This window comes from Rhea americana, unplaced genomic scaffold (genome assembly GCF_003343005.1).
Source record: "Rhea americana isolate MKP2758 unplaced genomic scaffold, rheAme1 scaffold_177, whole genome shotgun sequence".
Classification (NCBI taxonomy): domain Eukaryota; kingdom Metazoa; phylum Chordata; class Aves; order Rheiformes; family Rheidae; genus Rhea; species Rhea americana.
In genome coordinates, this window is record NW_028185894.1 from 676,106 (window position 1) to 693,538 (window position 17,433).

General features: G+C 38.0%; 1 protein-coding gene across 1 annotated transcript in view; it reads left to right on the forward strand.

The window, feature by feature from the left end:
• Nucleotides 1-17,433, forward strand: part of NME7 (NME/NM23 family member 7) — a 94,370-nt gene that overhangs the window by 6,223 nt on the left and 70,714 nt on the right. The window contains exons 2-3 of the mRNA XM_085301454.1: nucleotides 12,879-12,986; nucleotides 16,230-16,396. Coding sequence (XP_085157580.1) covers nucleotides 12,879-12,986; nucleotides 16,230-16,396 — 275 coding nt within the window. The remainder of the gene's footprint in view (nucleotides 1-12,878; nucleotides 12,987-16,229; nucleotides 16,397-17,433) is intronic.

The following is a 17,433-nucleotide window of genomic DNA, read 5'->3' on the forward strand; positions in this document are numbered from 1 at the left end:
AGGAAAAAAAAAAAAAAAAAAAGAAGTAAAGACTGCTAAAAGGAGTGAATTGTACAGCTAGCCTTTGCAAAACAGTGCCATAGCTTATTACTTAGATTGAGAGTTTAGCAAGTATTTGTATGGATAATGAGAATTATCTCCTGATAAGATAAGCAAAAAGTAGAATTTTTCTTCTCATGCTAATGTCTATAGATAAAGATATTTCCAGTATGAGATGAGCTCTCTGAGCTGGCCATAGTAAGTTGTCCTAGAGTGGATAATTCTGATATTCTTTTAAAACAAGTAGTATTTGCAAATTTGTAGGCTGAGTATTCAAGAAAGCCACATGCCTGTGTTTCAGCCACTTTTCCCTGACTTTATTGCCTAGGCTATTGCGACGTGTGATTTATAATGTAGCCATTTCTACCTCTTATCAGTTTACTAATTTTGAGTTATAGCACACTAGAAAGTGGTAGCAAACATAACTAGTTTTTTACTCATCRTTTCAGAATTTAATTCTTGATGGTTAAATGAAGTGTTTAATCTTTTTGAACACTAGGTGGTGCTCCTTGATTTACAAAGAAGCAGCTCTGGGAGATGTTTTCCAGAGAGCCTGTTGCAGGTTCTCTGTTTGCATGGGACTCTTCTTTCAATACCTTATTTATTAACCTCCCCCCCACACACACACACACAAATCTCTGCTTTTTTTCTCTATGATATTCCAGCATACCTAGAAAGAGAGCCGTGTAGGGGAAGGGTGTACATGTGGTTAGAAGTGAAGACATGTTACACACACTTGAGACCACATACACTTTCTTCCATGTAAATTGCATGCACATTTAAGTACGAGCCTTCACTAAATTTAACATCCCTTCTGCTTGTATCCTTTATCTTGCTGAATTATTTAGGAATTGTAGTTGTGGAGCAGGACTACGTTATACTGTGTGTTTTCTAGTTATACAATAACAATACCATCCTTGCCCTGCGAGATATTCTCTGTTATGGCATACTAYTTTTAATGAGTGAATCACTCTACCTGTGAGTTTGTACATTCCCAAATCACAGGGGAGAAGGAGGGAACAGTGGTCTGGATTCAGCCCTTACTGTTGCTGAAATTGGAGAGTAGCAGTGGTTCCAGGTGGCAATCATAGAGCCTACAGGCTGCACAGTATTAGTGGCCCTCTTCTGGCTCCTTCCACAGGTGTCCAGTTTCTGCACTGGAGTAAGGAGTTGGCAGAAGTGGGAAATGAGGATCAACTAATTGAACTGCCTCTGCCATATTTGCAGAAGAGTGATGAGGGGGGCTTTTGATGCCTAAATGAATATTTTATCTGTTAAGTCTTGCTACCTTGCTGTGAAAAAAATGATGATGATTATTTCCATTTTACAAATGGATAAATTGAGAAAAATTAGGCTCTTTTCCCCCAAACTGCTAGGCACTGAATGTGCTAATAATGCAGGGAGTAGCTATAAAGACCGTTCTAAGTAACCTGACTGCAAGTGCCTGGGATTGGAATCTCTTAGTCCCTGTTGTCTSCAGTGGAGACCTTTTACCTGTGGGGAGGAAAAAAGTCTGCTCAAAACTGTGATGGCAAATGTCTTATGCTATAGGGGAGAAGTAAAATTTTTAGTCATAAAAGAAATTTTCATTAAAACTAGCCTGGAAGAGCTCATTAGGATTGGCAGAGTTGAAGAACATTATTATAATTACCAATTTTTCTTCCCATTATACCTGCCAGAATATTTACATTTTTGACAACTTTATTAATGGAAATTGCTGACCAGTTTTTATCATGAGAATTTCTGTTCATGAGTAGCTTGTCATCAGTCTGACTTCAGTGTAGAGGAGGTATGACCACACAGTTGTTTGCAGAGTGTGGTCTGTACCAGCCAAAATCTGGATTTAGTCTAACTGCATTGGAGTTAATACTTGATACAATGAGAGAAAAAATAGTATTTTAACTTTAGCACAAGCTTTGGAAGGAGAACTTGCTTAAACAGTAGCATGTAGTAAGTGCTTGCTTTAAGTGCCTGCAGTAGTGAATAAGAAACACGTCAGCAGAGTTGTTTGCTGCTTTGATAGAACTGTAAATCTTTACTTGCRGTTATATGCTGTGGATGGTCAAGGTAAGCGCAGCATATGTGGTCTTTGGAACACTCTCTCAAACTCATCAGCGCWAACGGTTGCCCCTGTTGGCTGCCTGAAGGTCACTCTCTCTCTTAGCTGTGGCTCCAAGGCAACCAGCTCTTGTTAAAAATGATTTTCAGAAGATTACGATGAAGTGAGATAGTCTGAAGATGCTGGAGGCATTCTATTAATCTGGAGTGCTGCTGACAGCTTTGGTTCTGTGTTTGTAGATCTTTTGTTTTAAACCTTTATTTCAAACTGCTCATAACTTTCTGAAATTTTAACCTTGCTGTTGGAAGTTTCCCAGACAACTTCTACTAGAGGGTGAATATTTAATGGCAAGACTTGAATAAGAATGTGTGGAACAAAAAGATTGAAAACATCAGTCCTAATTAAAAAAGTATTTCACTATCCCTCTAAAGAGCTTTAGTGCTGAAAAGGTTGGAAATCGAAAACTGAAATTTGACAGAGGAATGACCTCTATAAAAGAAGAATGCCTTTGAGTATTTCCATCAACATTAGTTATCTTTGGCTATATTTTGAGCCTTTCAAAAATGTTTTTCCTGCAGATACAATACAGGCTGAATATTGYAACAGGATGTGCACAGATATCGTGTGTAACCCTGTTGCCGTTTTGGAGGTTACATGCAGACACTAGCCTCTTATTTCAATGTCAGAGACCTGTCTTTCAGCAGTGTTAGTTGGGCCACTGTTGATGATTTTGTAAAGYACAGATGCATAGTCGAATGTAATTATGCAGGTGGCCTAAGTCTGTGGCATGACTTGTATTACAACTGATTTACTGCGTCAGAGAACAGCTCTGCTTTCACTAAAATCAGTGTCAGATTCTTCCTGAATTCACTGGAGGCAGTTAAGCAAATGCTGAGCGCTGCTGATCGTCTCCCCCATACTCTTAGGGAAATTATATGTGATTATGTAATTAAAGAGCACAATAATATGACTTACGATCTTCAGCTACATACAATACAGCTTGTAACGTGCATTAAATGAGGAAGGATACCTCTAAAGACAGACAGAGTTTAGCTGGTCTTCACAGAGCAGTGCACATCAGTACAGGATCCTTCATGTGTTTTTAAAAAGTTGCATTCTGACATTGTTAGAAAAATAACATGAATCTTGTAATTTAGGTATTTAATTGTARCATGTAATTACAGAGAACTGGAGTTAAGGTATGGAGGCTTTGCCTTTCTTGCGTGAGAATTTTAAAAATATACATAGGTTTCACTGAGCACTCCTAAATATTTCATAGGAAGCYTGGGGAAATTACATGGTCTAGTAAAAGAAGTTTTCTTGCTTAGTAAGCTGACACAACAGCCAGATAACTTGGCTAATAGGACGGGAGAATACAGATTCTCAAATCTGAGGAGAATTTGGGGYCTCCAGCCTTCTAGAGTTGTGTTCATCAAGACCTCTGAGCATATGGGGGTTATTTACTGAACTGGGATCCCAGACAAGGGTTAAGATTCATTTCATCAGTAGCACAGAGCCTGAAGAATCTCCATGTTACTTGGCAGCAGATGGTCCAGGCAGCAAAAGCCATATAAGCACTTACAGTCCAAAAGGCATCTGTGAAGCTTAGGTACCAGTAATACTGGGAGTCAAGTAACTGTGCTGATCTAGAGGAGCAGTACTTATTTACAGCAGGGTAAATGTGGTAGAGGGTTTGACTCACTTAATAGGGTTTGAGTGATGGTTAAGAATTGTAATAGTTTAAATATTATTTGCTAGTACTTAATTAGCTTGCAATAATTGTCTAGAATTTGGTGTGAAATTTTCTATAGGCAGGATTTTCTTTACACAAGGGGAAGAAAAAAAGATCTGCTTACAGAATTCACCAGTGAGCTTCTGACATTAGGTTTGCTTGAGTATGAGGTTTTGATTGAGAATTGTCTGTAGTCAAGACACTGTCATGTGAAACTGCAATTGCCAAATGTTTCTCAATTTGCAAAGTGATTTTTTTTGACTGTCTGAAGAAAAGCCTGCTGAGAAAGTGGTGGGAGGTCCAACAGAAGCGAGGGGGCTGCAGAATCAGTGTTCTAAAAATGATACCAGCTCATGTGTCAGAAACCTGAGGAATRGAAGAGGAGGAGGAGGAAAATGAATTTGAAGAGAGAGAGCTAATTGAGTGCTCTTATCTACACAGTGTTGTGAATTTAAGTTTTGCCTGGAAAATATTCTGCCTTATGGAAACTGGGGAGATAGAACATGGGTTGAATAACACAGCTTAATAAATGTTCATTGCTGAGGATTTATTTGGGGATTTAAGGTGCATTATAATGCTGAAAATGAAAGCATTTTCTGCTACTCAAAATGTATTTACTATTATATATTAAATACAAGTATGTCTGAAGTCTTTTCTTTCTGTGTTGCAGAATTGTCACTAATATATAGTGTCTTAGGTATTTTCTGCTCTTGTCTTTTTCATTCCTTTTTCTTTCACAAAGTGAGATTTTTCTTTAACAAATTCTTGATGATGGAAAATTACTTGTAGCATGCACATAGAATTTTTATATAGCTGCTTTCAGCCTGCTTGCCTCAGAAAGCCAAAGTTTACATGTGATCACAGTCAGTGCCTGTGTGTATTTGACCTCTATCCCATGTCAGTAGGTTTGAAAAGTACTGACAGATTTCAGTTGGGTTTGGCAGAGATAGATATTTCTAAGACAATGAKGTTCTCCCAAGTTTCACAAGAATGAGGAAGAGGAAGAAACCTTGCAAAGCATCCTTAAAGAAAGTCTTCAGTGTGAACTCCACACTACTTAGACATCAGAGAATTCAGATGGATGTGAGCCTTTATTAAATGCCTGAGCTAAAGAAAAGCTGTAGTCAAAACATAGAGATGAAAAATGTGAGTATAGAGAACCAAGCATTAATATTTCTGGTACTTGCAGAACTACTTATCATTTAGTAAATCCTGAAGAAAGGTAGAGAATAGGATTTTAGAAATATGTGCTCAGGATTGTTGACTATTGTAGTTTTACTAACAGGCCTTCTTGCTAAGTCAGGCTGAAGGGCATACAGTGCCTGGAAACTACAATGATAGACATAGTTGATAAAATAGCAAGTTCTTTGCTCTGTAGTAACATGAGGTCATCTATTTTGCTAACCATTCTTTTGCTCTCTGAGTTATGTCTCTCTGTAGCAACCTAGACATGGGTTTTACAGAAAGAAGTTAAGCTGTATATTTTATATAAACTAGAATTGTGTTACAGCTGTTATTATGTAAGTACTCCTTATATTTATTAGTGCCCAGAATGTGACAAGCCCTTTATACATAGGAAAACAACTGGTGCCTGGCATGCCCTTTATTTTACATGAGAAGACTCAAACTTCTTTAAAAAATTACTGTTGAAAATGCTTTTTTAAATACCTATATTATATATATAGATATGGGGGTGTATATACAAGTGTGTGTGTATATATGTATATATATAAAATTTATAAATACGTGTAAGTGTATAATATATTACTACCCTTATGTATTGTTACTTCTTTCAAGTTAAATAAAGCATTCATTTGCTTCAAAAAAAGAAAAATGAAAAAGGTTTGAGCCAAGAGAGGTTGTAATGCTTGTCTAAAACTGGCAACTTGTGGTGACTTCCATGAGAGAATTCCAAAACACTGCACAAACATCACAGTACTTTCCTAGAATAAAGACGTTGTTACAGCTAGAGAAAAGGAGGCACAAAAGGTTAAGTTGGCTTGTCTGGAATTGTACAGAGTCTGGGGACACGAGAGTCTTGTATGCCCATCCCGTTTTCTGTCTTCCATCAACCTTTATTTAGCAAACCAGAAAGCTGTTCATGATTCTACCCTCCTTCCCCCCACCCTGCATGAAAATAGATTGAACAARTAGAGGAAGGCAACTAATTAAATACTTTAGTGTTTGCTAATATCATTTAGCTGGATGTGTTCTCTTTGCTTTCTTGGCTTCATCTTTTTAATGTAATACTTCTGTAGAGATTCCAGTTCTGAATGTTTTTTGGTTTTGCTCTTTCAGCTTTATAGATTTATCTGTAGAGGACTCTCACATGTAAGACATCCTTACGTGAAAGAAAAGCACTCCTAACCCTAAAGATAGATGGAACTATCTTTAAAGCTAATTGAAATCATATTTTTTTAATCTGATGTTCTAAATTCACAAACACACAGTAATACTTGGAAAGCTAGGTGTGCTATTGGGCCAGCAGTTTCCTAGATGGATACTCCTGAAAGTATGCAGTTAACAATAAAGCAAAGCAGCCAGAATGGTAGATGTCAAGATTTGAGTTCAAACATGAGCCTTAAGAAGGTGAATATTTTAATTATGTTGGTTAGTTTTTACGCTTAGTTATTACCAAAAGAGTTAGCATGTTTTGGGGGCAAACCAGAAAGTGCAAGTCTATATCTTTGCTTAATTACTGATTTGCTATATGAYTTCCTTGAGTTGATTTCACAAGATTGCAGGAAAGGTGAAGGCTGCTCATCCTCATGTAACTGTAGAAGGCTTAAAGCTRTCTTACTTCAAAGGCTGAAGATGCAGACCTTGTGGGAGAATAGGAAAACTAACAACMATGATCAGTTTAAAGCAGTAGAAGTATTTCTGGGGTGCTTCAGAAAACTGATGATTCTGTGATGATGTTTATATCTGCAACCTGCTGGGGGAGTAGAAGTCTATGAGTAGCTGCCTTTGAGCAAGGTGGAAATAAATCTGGCTGAAACTTCTGATTCTTGCTCTTCAGAATAGCAGTTTACCAGTGACTTTCTTTGTACTAAAGAAGTCATTTTAATCTGATGACTGGTCTGTAAAATTGAGTGATCCGTGATTTATGAGCTTTGAGGAACTATTTCAAATAATTCATAACTGGTCTTAGATATCTGCTGTGAGAGATTGATCATATGTCTACCAAGTATCTCCTGGATCCAACTGTGAGATTAACTTTTTTGCGGAAGGCGGCTGATCAGGTCCCCCACTTCAGCCCATGTCTGAAGAGCATGAGGCAGGTGTCCAACCAGAAATGCACCAAGACACACTGCAGTACTTATCTTTGATAGAACCTACAAAGAGGAGAGGCAAGACTTGAATGGCCATTTCAACAAGTGGCTAATCTTAGCCAAAGAGAGTACTCAGCAAACTTGCACATACTCATGTTTTTCCTTGAACTGAAAGTTAGGTACCTGTTAACACATCAGCAGATTACCTTACATTGGGCCAGTGAGCCTTGTGATATCTTCACCTGAGAAGTTTTCAAATAACTGTATCTTCATCATTTGATACCATCTCGTCTTTTATAAAAAACAATCTTCTTGCTCTCCTAAAATATTTGAGAACCCTATCAGACTGGTTTTGGGAGCCAGGTTGTGAAAGAAGTATTTCTCTTAAAATTATTGCCAGAGTTGTAACATATTTCAGGGCAGTCTTTCCAGAAAGTTTCCTTTATGTGTTAGGAGAATACCCATTAATCATGAGAATTGTTCTTGTTGCTKGTCTGTCCTGTTTCCTGCAGTTTACGTAGAAACAGCTGGTTTCTGGATCAGTGTTTTCAGGTGCAGGATTTCCCAATGACGGCCTAGAGTTTTACGAAATACGGAATACAGATATCAAGATGGATCTTTTTGGCTCCTGTCCAGCTTCTGCTGAGGTCTGTGCAGTCTTTGTATTGCTTCACTGGGAGTTGATTCAGGCCCTTTGATTCTCTCTCTGATCCTGTTTCAGAGAGTCAGTCCTGTTTCAGTTGCTGAGTAAATCAAAGAAGCAGTAGGCTTGAAGCTTCCTGCTAGCAACCTAGTGTTACTCTTTGTGACTCCTGAACTTGTAAATACTTGGGCAAAAGGCCATGAGTCAATGTCAAATACTTCATTCTGGGTGAAGTTCCTGGTAGYGTGCGATGGCCTGAATAGAGACAGCCAACAGAACATGAAGATGCACTTGCTATCTCTAGATACATCAGGGCTTTCCTAGTTTTAAGAAATATTTTGATACTATTTTGTATGAAGTTTTTGTGAACAGTAAGCTAAAAGGATGATGATGCATTGTGGGCTGATAACTGAGCACTGCTGCTTGTTCCCAGTCAATTACAGTTCACAAAGGTTACAGCTCAGAAGCATAAAGTGGCAAACTGGCAGAAAAATACTAATTTCATCCTTACTAGAGGTGAGGAATAGTACTGATTTTAGCAAGATGTTAGTAAAAATATGTTGCTCATCTAATAACAAAGGGAATCATCTAAATTCCCTTCCTTTAGTCTGTGATGAGCCTGAAAGTGCATATTTCAATTTTAAGAGAAACTCTAGCATGAGATTTCTGGACAAAACTAGAGGAAAAGGCTAGATGGATGCACCCCAGAACAGTAAAATACTGTCGTAGTCAGAAGACAACTTGAAGCTAGGCCTGCTGTCTTCAGACGCATTTCTGCCCAGTTCACACTGGAGCGATGATCTTGTTTCTCTACCTTTGCATCTAAGTTCCTTCGTCCCTGAAGTGCTGTTTTACCGTTCTACTGTTCCTTGTGAAATGCTTTGAAAAAATCTCATTTGGTCTTACCAGAGAACAGAAGCCTTTTGGAGTCTTCAGTTTATACAGAACAAGATCATTTCCTGTCCAGATCATGAAGCGTTCTGCTTTCTGGTTATGAGCTTCCTCAGCAGCTTAATAGCAGATGAACCATTTCTCTCTGCAGCAGTGTRTTGTGAACACAGTCCTTTCATACGTGCCTGGATCTAGCTTTCAGAACATAGCCCAGTCTAGCTAAGGATGACCATTACCTCCCTCGCTTTCAGAACTAAGTACAGAATTTTATTTGTTTTATTCAGCTTTCCCTCAATAAATGCTTCACATGTGCACAGAGACATGCAACACACACCCTCCCACTGCATATTCACACATACAAATATAAACAAACAAAACTAAATAGCAAAACCTAGAAGTGAATCAAGCTGGTTTTTCCTGCAGCTTGTGCAAGAGTGAAGAAAGATTATTCTTTCCATCTTCACAGTAAGTGAAATCCTGACATCACTATTTTCAGTGGCCCTGGAGTTTATTACAAGTAGGGGCTGTAGAAGAAGTGAACTAAATGCAGCAACTTCAGAACTACCAGTGTAGAAACATAAAATACACAGTTGCTACTGAGTTTTTTAATACTAGTAATTTTTCTGCTGATGTGAAAACGCTTGTGAAAAATCAGGTTAKTTCTGTCTGAATAGGAATTGCTTGGTTAACTAGGTAGTCAGAATAGCAGAGGCTAAGTGTAGTTGTGATGAGAGTACAGATACAGAAATGCCTGGAAACTTATGTTTTAGAGGGGGAATTTTTTGAGTTGTAAAGTATTCATAGATTTACTTGAAGTGTTGTTACTAGAGCTGCTTACRGTGATTTGACTAGTGACCAATGCGTTTCAGCCATTTCTGTGAGGAATGGGGGGCCAGGGCTCTGTCTGGGCCAGGACTGTGAAATCTTTCAAGACTCGGTGCTGATCCAGAGCAGTGTGGTATATTGAACATGCTACTGTCTACAAGACAGTCTTTAATCAGTCCCTTCTGGACAGTGTTTTCTTTATGAAATGTCCTTTGTTATGAGGATGAACAGAAATCAAGGTTTAAACATAGTTTGGATAGTACATTCTCATCTTTGAGACTTCCCTCCAGACTGCGGTCTGAAACACGCCAGTGGAAGAATGCGTAAGATAGTATTCTGCTCTGCTAGTTCTGATGATGGAGCACTTTAATGGCAGATGAAAGTAAATATTTATGAAAAATAATTTCAGGGTTGCAAAGACATATTTTATTGCAGCCCTTATGATATGTGATGGGAAGTGAAATGTTGTTTGTGTTTGCTTTTGCCTTCGAAATCCTACTCCTGAATTAAATGAATGTCTCAGTTCTCATTAAAAAGAAGCAAGTATTACGAATTTAACGTATGCTTGCTTTATTAAGCTTATGATTTTAAATTGGTTAATGTTTTTGGTGTCTTGGAGGTACAATGTTCAGTGATGCCTGGGAATGGCTTGCCAGAATATGTTCACTTTATTCCATGTGCTAATTGTGTTCAAGTTTCTCTTCTATCTGTTAGAAGACTATTTGCATAAATCTACAATAGTGGAACTACAGACCTCTTCTCTTTTACATTACACTTGTTTCCCAGTGTCTTCAAGTTACTCTTAATGTTGAATTCCTTTGCTTTGCAGCATGTTCTTCTGAAACAATTAACAGTTYGCAAACATAATCAGTTTCCAATTATTTTAAGAGAGTTTCGCATAAACTGTTGTTTTCTGTTAGTGTTTTGTTCTGTGCATTTGAAAAAATATCTGTTGTGGCAATTTTATGTCCATAAAGCAGAAGAAATTAATTCTGACCCAGGACCAACTTTTCAGACTTTGTTTTGATCACCTTCAAAAACTATTTAATCTCCATRTTTTCCACATAAAAATAATAATCCTTTTAAATCTTCCTCTCACTGCTTCCATTTTTGGGGCATTGAGGAGTTGACTCAGCAATGTTTTTCAAATCAAGAGTGTTTATTACTTTGCCTTTCCTTACCATGCTAAAAGAAGATAATACAGAATAGTYATTTCTGCCATTCAGCTGAATAACAGGCAGTGGCCTGCTGAATAACAAATATGAATAGCTCAGACATTGAGTAAGATCTTTAAAACAAAATAATTTCAAAGGCACCTTAAAACCAAGGTTATGTTAAAAGAAAAAAGACATACAAAATCCTCGCCAGACTCAATGCACAATGTGGTTATTCACTGTAACCATGAAGATGCTGATGACTACTGCTGATGACTAAATTAAAAATCTAATGCTGTCTTCTTTGCTTGTTCGTATAAATATGTTACTTGCCTGAGGTAAGCAAGCATATGGAAATTCTGGAAGTTCTGCTAAAATGAAAATTAGTAGCATCTTTGACAACTGCTGCCTAGAAAGCATATTTGAAAATGATACAACAGTATGAAATAATTACTGTGGCATAAAGTGATGCAATTATATATGTCTTGCTGTTACGAGGAAGCATTGATTAAGGACAGTGCATGCTTTTTTATTTCATACTTCACTATTCAATTTTGGCTGTATTATTCTTTAAAACAAGAGACTGTTTTTGTTTTTAGACAACCTTTTTGGTAGAAAACTACTTCAGAATGGTGCTTTGTTACATGCATCATTGACAAGATGAAGATCAAATCATCAGTCAGATGCTTTGTTTTGTCTTCAGCAATATGAGCATATTTAAGATCAAAGTTGAAATCTGTCATTATTACCTAAATAATTTAATAAATAATAAATTAATTTATTATTATTATCTCTCCTTATTGCTTATTGCCAAGGGAAGGCCTATATGAAAAAAATGAAGTGTGAATTTCAGCTTAGGAAAGTGTTTGTTCTAGCTTACGTATTTGTAGAATGGTGGCAGCAGCAATGAAGATGAGCACGGCTGGCTAAGTCCCTAGAGAGGTTTTGTGCTGGGTCCTGCACCTAAAGCAGCAGTTTAAGTAATGTTAAAGGCTGTAATGTGGAGATAATACCACAGTTAAAAGCTAGTTCAAACAATGTGTTCGTTGCTGCACAGAYGTCTACGTTTATAACCAAAAGAGTTTGCAGCCTTTACTGAGCACTGTGATTCTCCCACTGCTTAAGTCTTTCTGTGATATAATCCAGTCTTTGTTTTACAGTGAGGAGTACCATAAGGCCTGGCAGCAGGGCAGGAGCACTTGCCAGGATGCTTTGAACTGTACAGATATAAGGCTTTATCGCGTAGTAAAACTGTGAAATTGTTCTTTCTTTTCCAGTGCTGCTTGTGTTAGGACTTGAACATGCAAAAGCACTCGCATCCTAAGTCAGTTTTAAGTTGGAGATGGTGAAAGGAAAAACGCATTGACAACAAAAATGAGATCACTGTTTTGTATGTTTACGGGCTTGTACTCATCAGGAAAAATTACGATTCTTTTCCAGAATTGTCATAAAAGCCCATAGGTACTCTTTCTGTCCCGCTACTTTGTGGGCAGTCTTTCAAACAACTGAAATGTTGCTCTATTTTCTAAAATTTAAAGGGCAATAAATCCTACATGGCTTCAACTTGAGYTCTTGGTTGTACCTAAATTTTTAGCTGGGAAAGAGAAGAGTACAGAAGGGTGAGGACTGGTGAGCATATACTTYGAACATTATTGCCATCTAGCTTTCTCAGCACACCTCATAAGGGCAGAAAATTAGTTGTAGATAAGATTAGACCAGGTTACTTTATATAACTTGGAGGAAATTAAGTAATGATTCAAACTAATGTCTTTAACTTGAATACATTTATCTGTGCATTAACAGAAGTTCAGAGTTCACTGCTTAGGGACAAGAAAGTGTTTTCTTATAGGCAGTGTGAGAAATGTATAAAGATTCTCTACCTTAACTGTGAGCAAGCACACATTTGGAACAAATAAATCAAATACCTGGCTCAATTTCACAATGTTARGAAGTCCAAGAGCAGCTGCTACAACTGTCCAGACTTCATAGTGGATGGAATGAGAATAAGTTTGGAGCCTACCTGGGGAACTACCATGTTGTTTTTACTGTACTTAAAGGATGATAACTAACAAGTGAAATGATGCTACTTGCTGGATTAAGCCGATCTGGTGATGATACGCACAACATGGAAGAGTATTCATTAGTGATTTTTTTGACTTGTGAAAATAACAAGTGGAAAGAAGTTTTTTAATTCTGTGTCTGAATATACAAAGACATGTATGATTGCTGTGATAGTCTGTTTCCCCTACTTTTCTTTTTCCAGAGTCAAGCTGACCGATTTGCTTTCATTGCTGAATGGTATGACCCAAATGCTTCACTGTTCCGACGCTATGAGCTCCTGTATTATCCAAAAGATGGATCAGTGGAAATGGTAAGGATAAGAAAAAAAATCCTGTTATCGTAAGTGTAATATTCAATTGAACAGTTTGTAAATTGGCAACCTACTACCTATGCTACAGTTTTAATTTCCCAGGAAATTAAAATGTAATTTAAGCATCCCTTGCTCTGTTTCTAAAACTAAAAGAAAAGCAGAGATACCATTTCACAGTGCAGTATGTGGAAGAACTTCCATGTTTATGAATTTATTCTTGAAAGCTTGCTTTGGCATGAATAGATTTATTTTTACAAGTCTGATTTTACTTAACCTCTACTGGGGTTTTAGTATTGAAGCTCAGCAGCACTGACCTATTGCGTAAGAAACAAAGTGAAGCAGATTCCAAACAGGGGAATAAGCTTCAGATGGAAAACTACAAGTCTCTGAAGAGTAAAATGTGAAAAGTGTTATCAAAGTAGAGAAAACTAAACTGCTGTTAATTCAGTTTTAATGCAAGGAAGGATGATTCAGATAATGGCATCCAAATTTTTCCATTGGTGGTGCTTGCAAAGGTCTTTCTGACTTTAGATTCATATAACTACTCCCTATTGTTTATTGGTGGTGCAGGTGAAAACGAGCAGTTTTCAGAAGCAGGTACATCTATGAAAAAGTGATGTATAGAGTAAAGATGATRATAATAATAAACAATGAGGGCTTTRTGGTCCTATGGGTGAATGGTTGGATCCAGTCTCTTCTGACTGGACTTAAGGGATCTGAGAATGACTTACATTGGTAACAAAATTAATAAGRGTGAATATCCAGAATTTTAGTTTTCCTACTGTAAGCATCACATACAGAAATAAGAAAGATAGCAAAATCTGTACTTTCTTGCCTAAATGTTGCTCACTGAAACCATGGCACACACCTGTGTGAGGAGATGCACTTTGCACTTCTTACTGATCGTCTGTTTAAACAAGCTCTACCACAGTAATCTCCCTTTAAAGTCAGTTCTTTCTGTGAAGTCTGTGTGTGCACAGTTGTCAAAATCTGTTTTTTTTTTTCTTTTTCTCTTCTCCCAGAGACAGTTTAGCTAATCAGTCAGGAGCCGTAATAATCTTCCTACACAACCATGTGTAGGTGGGTAAAACTGTTGTTCATTTCACCTAGATGTYTCAAAACCAAGAGCTTTCAAGGTGTTCTTAAGTTGTCTTAACTCATTCTGTGCCAAACACCTGTAGCTTGTTAGACTGTTGCGTTTTGCTAGCGTACTCTCTGGTGAAGTTAGTATCATGAGCGTATGTGGACTGCGTGTGATCAGGACTGGAACTAAAAAAGCAAAAATGCATGTCACACCTCTGTAGTGTCTCTCAAAATCAATTTTGGGGATGCGTTCGTAGAGAGAGATTAAATTTAGGGTTCTCTTCTGGATTTTTAAAAAAATTTCGACAAACTTGGTGATATTTTTCCTCTCATTACTTTCTAGTTCTTCTATATCTTTTRGTATCTTCCTGGGGAGGTGATGGCTGCCTGCTCTTCCCTCTAACATGTCTAAGGAGAGGGGAGGTTGATGGACATGAGCTGATTTCATCTCCTCTAGCATCTGCCCAATGATAACTGTCCTTTATCATGCCTTTGCTGAAGGTGTACAGAGCTGTTGAAGGCTTGTGTTATGTGAAGGCTTTCTAGTCTTCAGCTTTGACCTTCTTCTTTATCTGTCCTTCATAACTTGGTTGCCCCTGTGAAGAAGGGTGATGGTAGGAATAGTGAAACAAGTTTCTAGCTGGCTCTGCAGCCTTCAGGAGATGGCATAGATGGTTTTTGTCCAAGGACAAAAATGCCCAGTTCTCTGAATTTTCCATAGTTAGACTTGCATGAAGAATTCTTAAGTCCTGAACAACTTATCTTTCTACAGGAGATTCCCTAAAAAGAGAGAAGAAAATCTTTAAAAAGGACAGATTCTTAGCAGAGAATTATTTTGGTATTACCTGTACATGTAATATAAGAGAAGGGAGTAAAAAAAAAAAATAAAATCTAAACATCATTACATTTATTCTGCTGTGGCTGGTCATTTGTGTTTTAAATAGATGAACAATTTTAATGTGATCAAGCCAGTTAATAAGACTGCAGGCCAAGACCAGGGAAAAACAGATAGGTGAATTCAAGTGATCTGTTTTTTTCAGCATGTTGCCATTTCGTTCCCTCCTATTCTTGAATAGAGGACATTGAGGAGCACACTTTAAGCTTCAGCAGGGAAGGGTTATTCCTTGTAATCCTGCTTCAGCAGAAGGAAGTATCACAATAATTTGTATGTTCTACATCTCCCAAATTTTGGTTCTTCTGGAAGAACCTTAAGATTCTTCTAGCCCACGTCTGAAACAGAAGAAAAACGTGTTCAAGCATTTAGATCMCAGAGGAGTATGTAATTCTGCTCTAAACACAATTTCTCCCCCCACTCCCCCAAATTTAAGGGAAGGAAATTCTTTCTTTTAACATCGTTCTAGTTTATAAACCATCACAATAGGGATTAGTGTATGCAATTCAAAAGAAAAAAGGGGAAGTTTGGGCTGAAGAGGGCAAAGCTCTTCTTTTGATAGGATTCTGCTTCCCCAGGTAACTGAAAGTATCTTTAATTACATGCAGTGGAGAAGAAACTGTTCATCAGGTTGCCTTTTGTGCTTTGCTAGCCCACCCAGAAAACTGCACATTAACGTCTTGCTTCTTGCTCAGAATGATGACACACAACTGAATTGGCCTGACAGGCATTTTAGGTTTGCAGCTCTAGGCAGCGAGAGAGAACTTTTCAAACCAGTGCTGCAACCATCCATCCATCCCTAATTCTGAGTCTTATGCAGTACAAATAAAGCATAGTATCACTGGAACGATGCCCTGAAGAAAAGACCTGTCACAGCATGTATCATGGTTGTTTCTGGTGTGAGCCATTGGTCTGTGAAACAGCATAGATCTGTTAGGGGGAACTCTCAGTGAGATTGGGCAGAGATGCCCACTAGGCACCTGAACCGTTTATCACAGCTCGAAATAGCACAAGCAAATGATTAAATAAAAAATGCGAAGACAGTTGTCAGCTCAAGACTACTTAAATGGAACAAACTTGTAATTGTGGTTTAATTTTCTGAGCATTTCTGCTACACATGCAAGTTCAAAAGGCTAGGAATTAAATCAATTCAGTGATCAGACTCAATCCCACAACCTTTGGAAATTTCCTAAGTTAAAGATTATGTTGGATTTGCCCACAGTTTAAATCTCTTACTATAGTAGCTTTTAATCTTCTTTTCTCTGCAGTATGATGTGAAGAACCATCGCACCTTTCTGAAGCGCACCAAATATGACAGCTTACACCTTGAGGATTTATTCGTGGGCAACAAAATTACTGTTTTTTCTCGTCATCTTTCTTTGGTAGACTATGGGGATCAATATACAGCCCGCAAGCTGGGCAGCCGCAAAGAGAGGTAGGAAAACACAAATTTTGAATTACTTCTTTACGGTGGGGTTTTCAGAGTGGTTGTTCTTTGCTGGAATTAGAAGATTTGTGGGGGAATGGGAGAGGAGGGATTAGCAACAAATTTGCATCTGGCTTGAAGTGATCTCATKTGTTGATGGCTGGAAAGAAGCAAAATGGCCCTTGCTTTGGGGCAAATCTGTTATTGTTCCTCCCCTCCCAATCATATAATTGTTAAGGTTGGAAGGGACCTCTGGAGATCATCTCGTCTAACCCCCAAACGAGTGRCCCACACGGGKATCGAACCTGCTGATAAAGCTTAAAACACCAGCTTACCCAAGTGTCAACTGCTGCCTCTTCCAGGTCCCTGAGGAGAGCAAGAGAGGAAAGAGGAAAAYTCGGGGTCCAGTACAGCTCTTACTCCCTCAGGGCAGGCAACAGTAGTTTCSTTGTGATATCCTTTGGGATGCAGTTGTGTGGATTTTGTTGGGGCAGGATTGGTGTGGTACCCTAATGTGTGTTCAGCTTGGAAGGACTGAATCTTGCAGACTGTATCACCTGCATCTCTGGAAGCTGTGCAAAAGCYGAGTGATCCACAGATTTATGCCTTGCTAATCAGATGTACTTTGTGTTAGCAGTAGTAATTGAAAACAGTAGGAACAGGAATGAGAGAGAGGACTGTTCCCATTTTCCATTGATTTTCCTACCATGAAGGATTTTTTTCTGGAATTTTTCAGCATTTCCAAAACTCAGGATGTGCAAGGAAAGAAAAGATAGAATGGGAATGTCAAGAAAATCTATAGGCTTTTTATGTTAAAACAAAATTCGTTTATAACATCTAAAGACTCATTGTCTCTTTGAGTTGGGAGGCCTGCTTTAGAAAAGGTACTAAGAGTGCAAGAAAAAATTTTTCAGGAGAGACTTAATAAAATGACAATAAGATTAATTTACAGTTGATTTAAATCTGTTTTGACTGCAGTGCAGATAACTTCTGAATTTGCAAAATAGGTGACTTTAGCTCCAGCATATTTTGAAAAGAACACACAA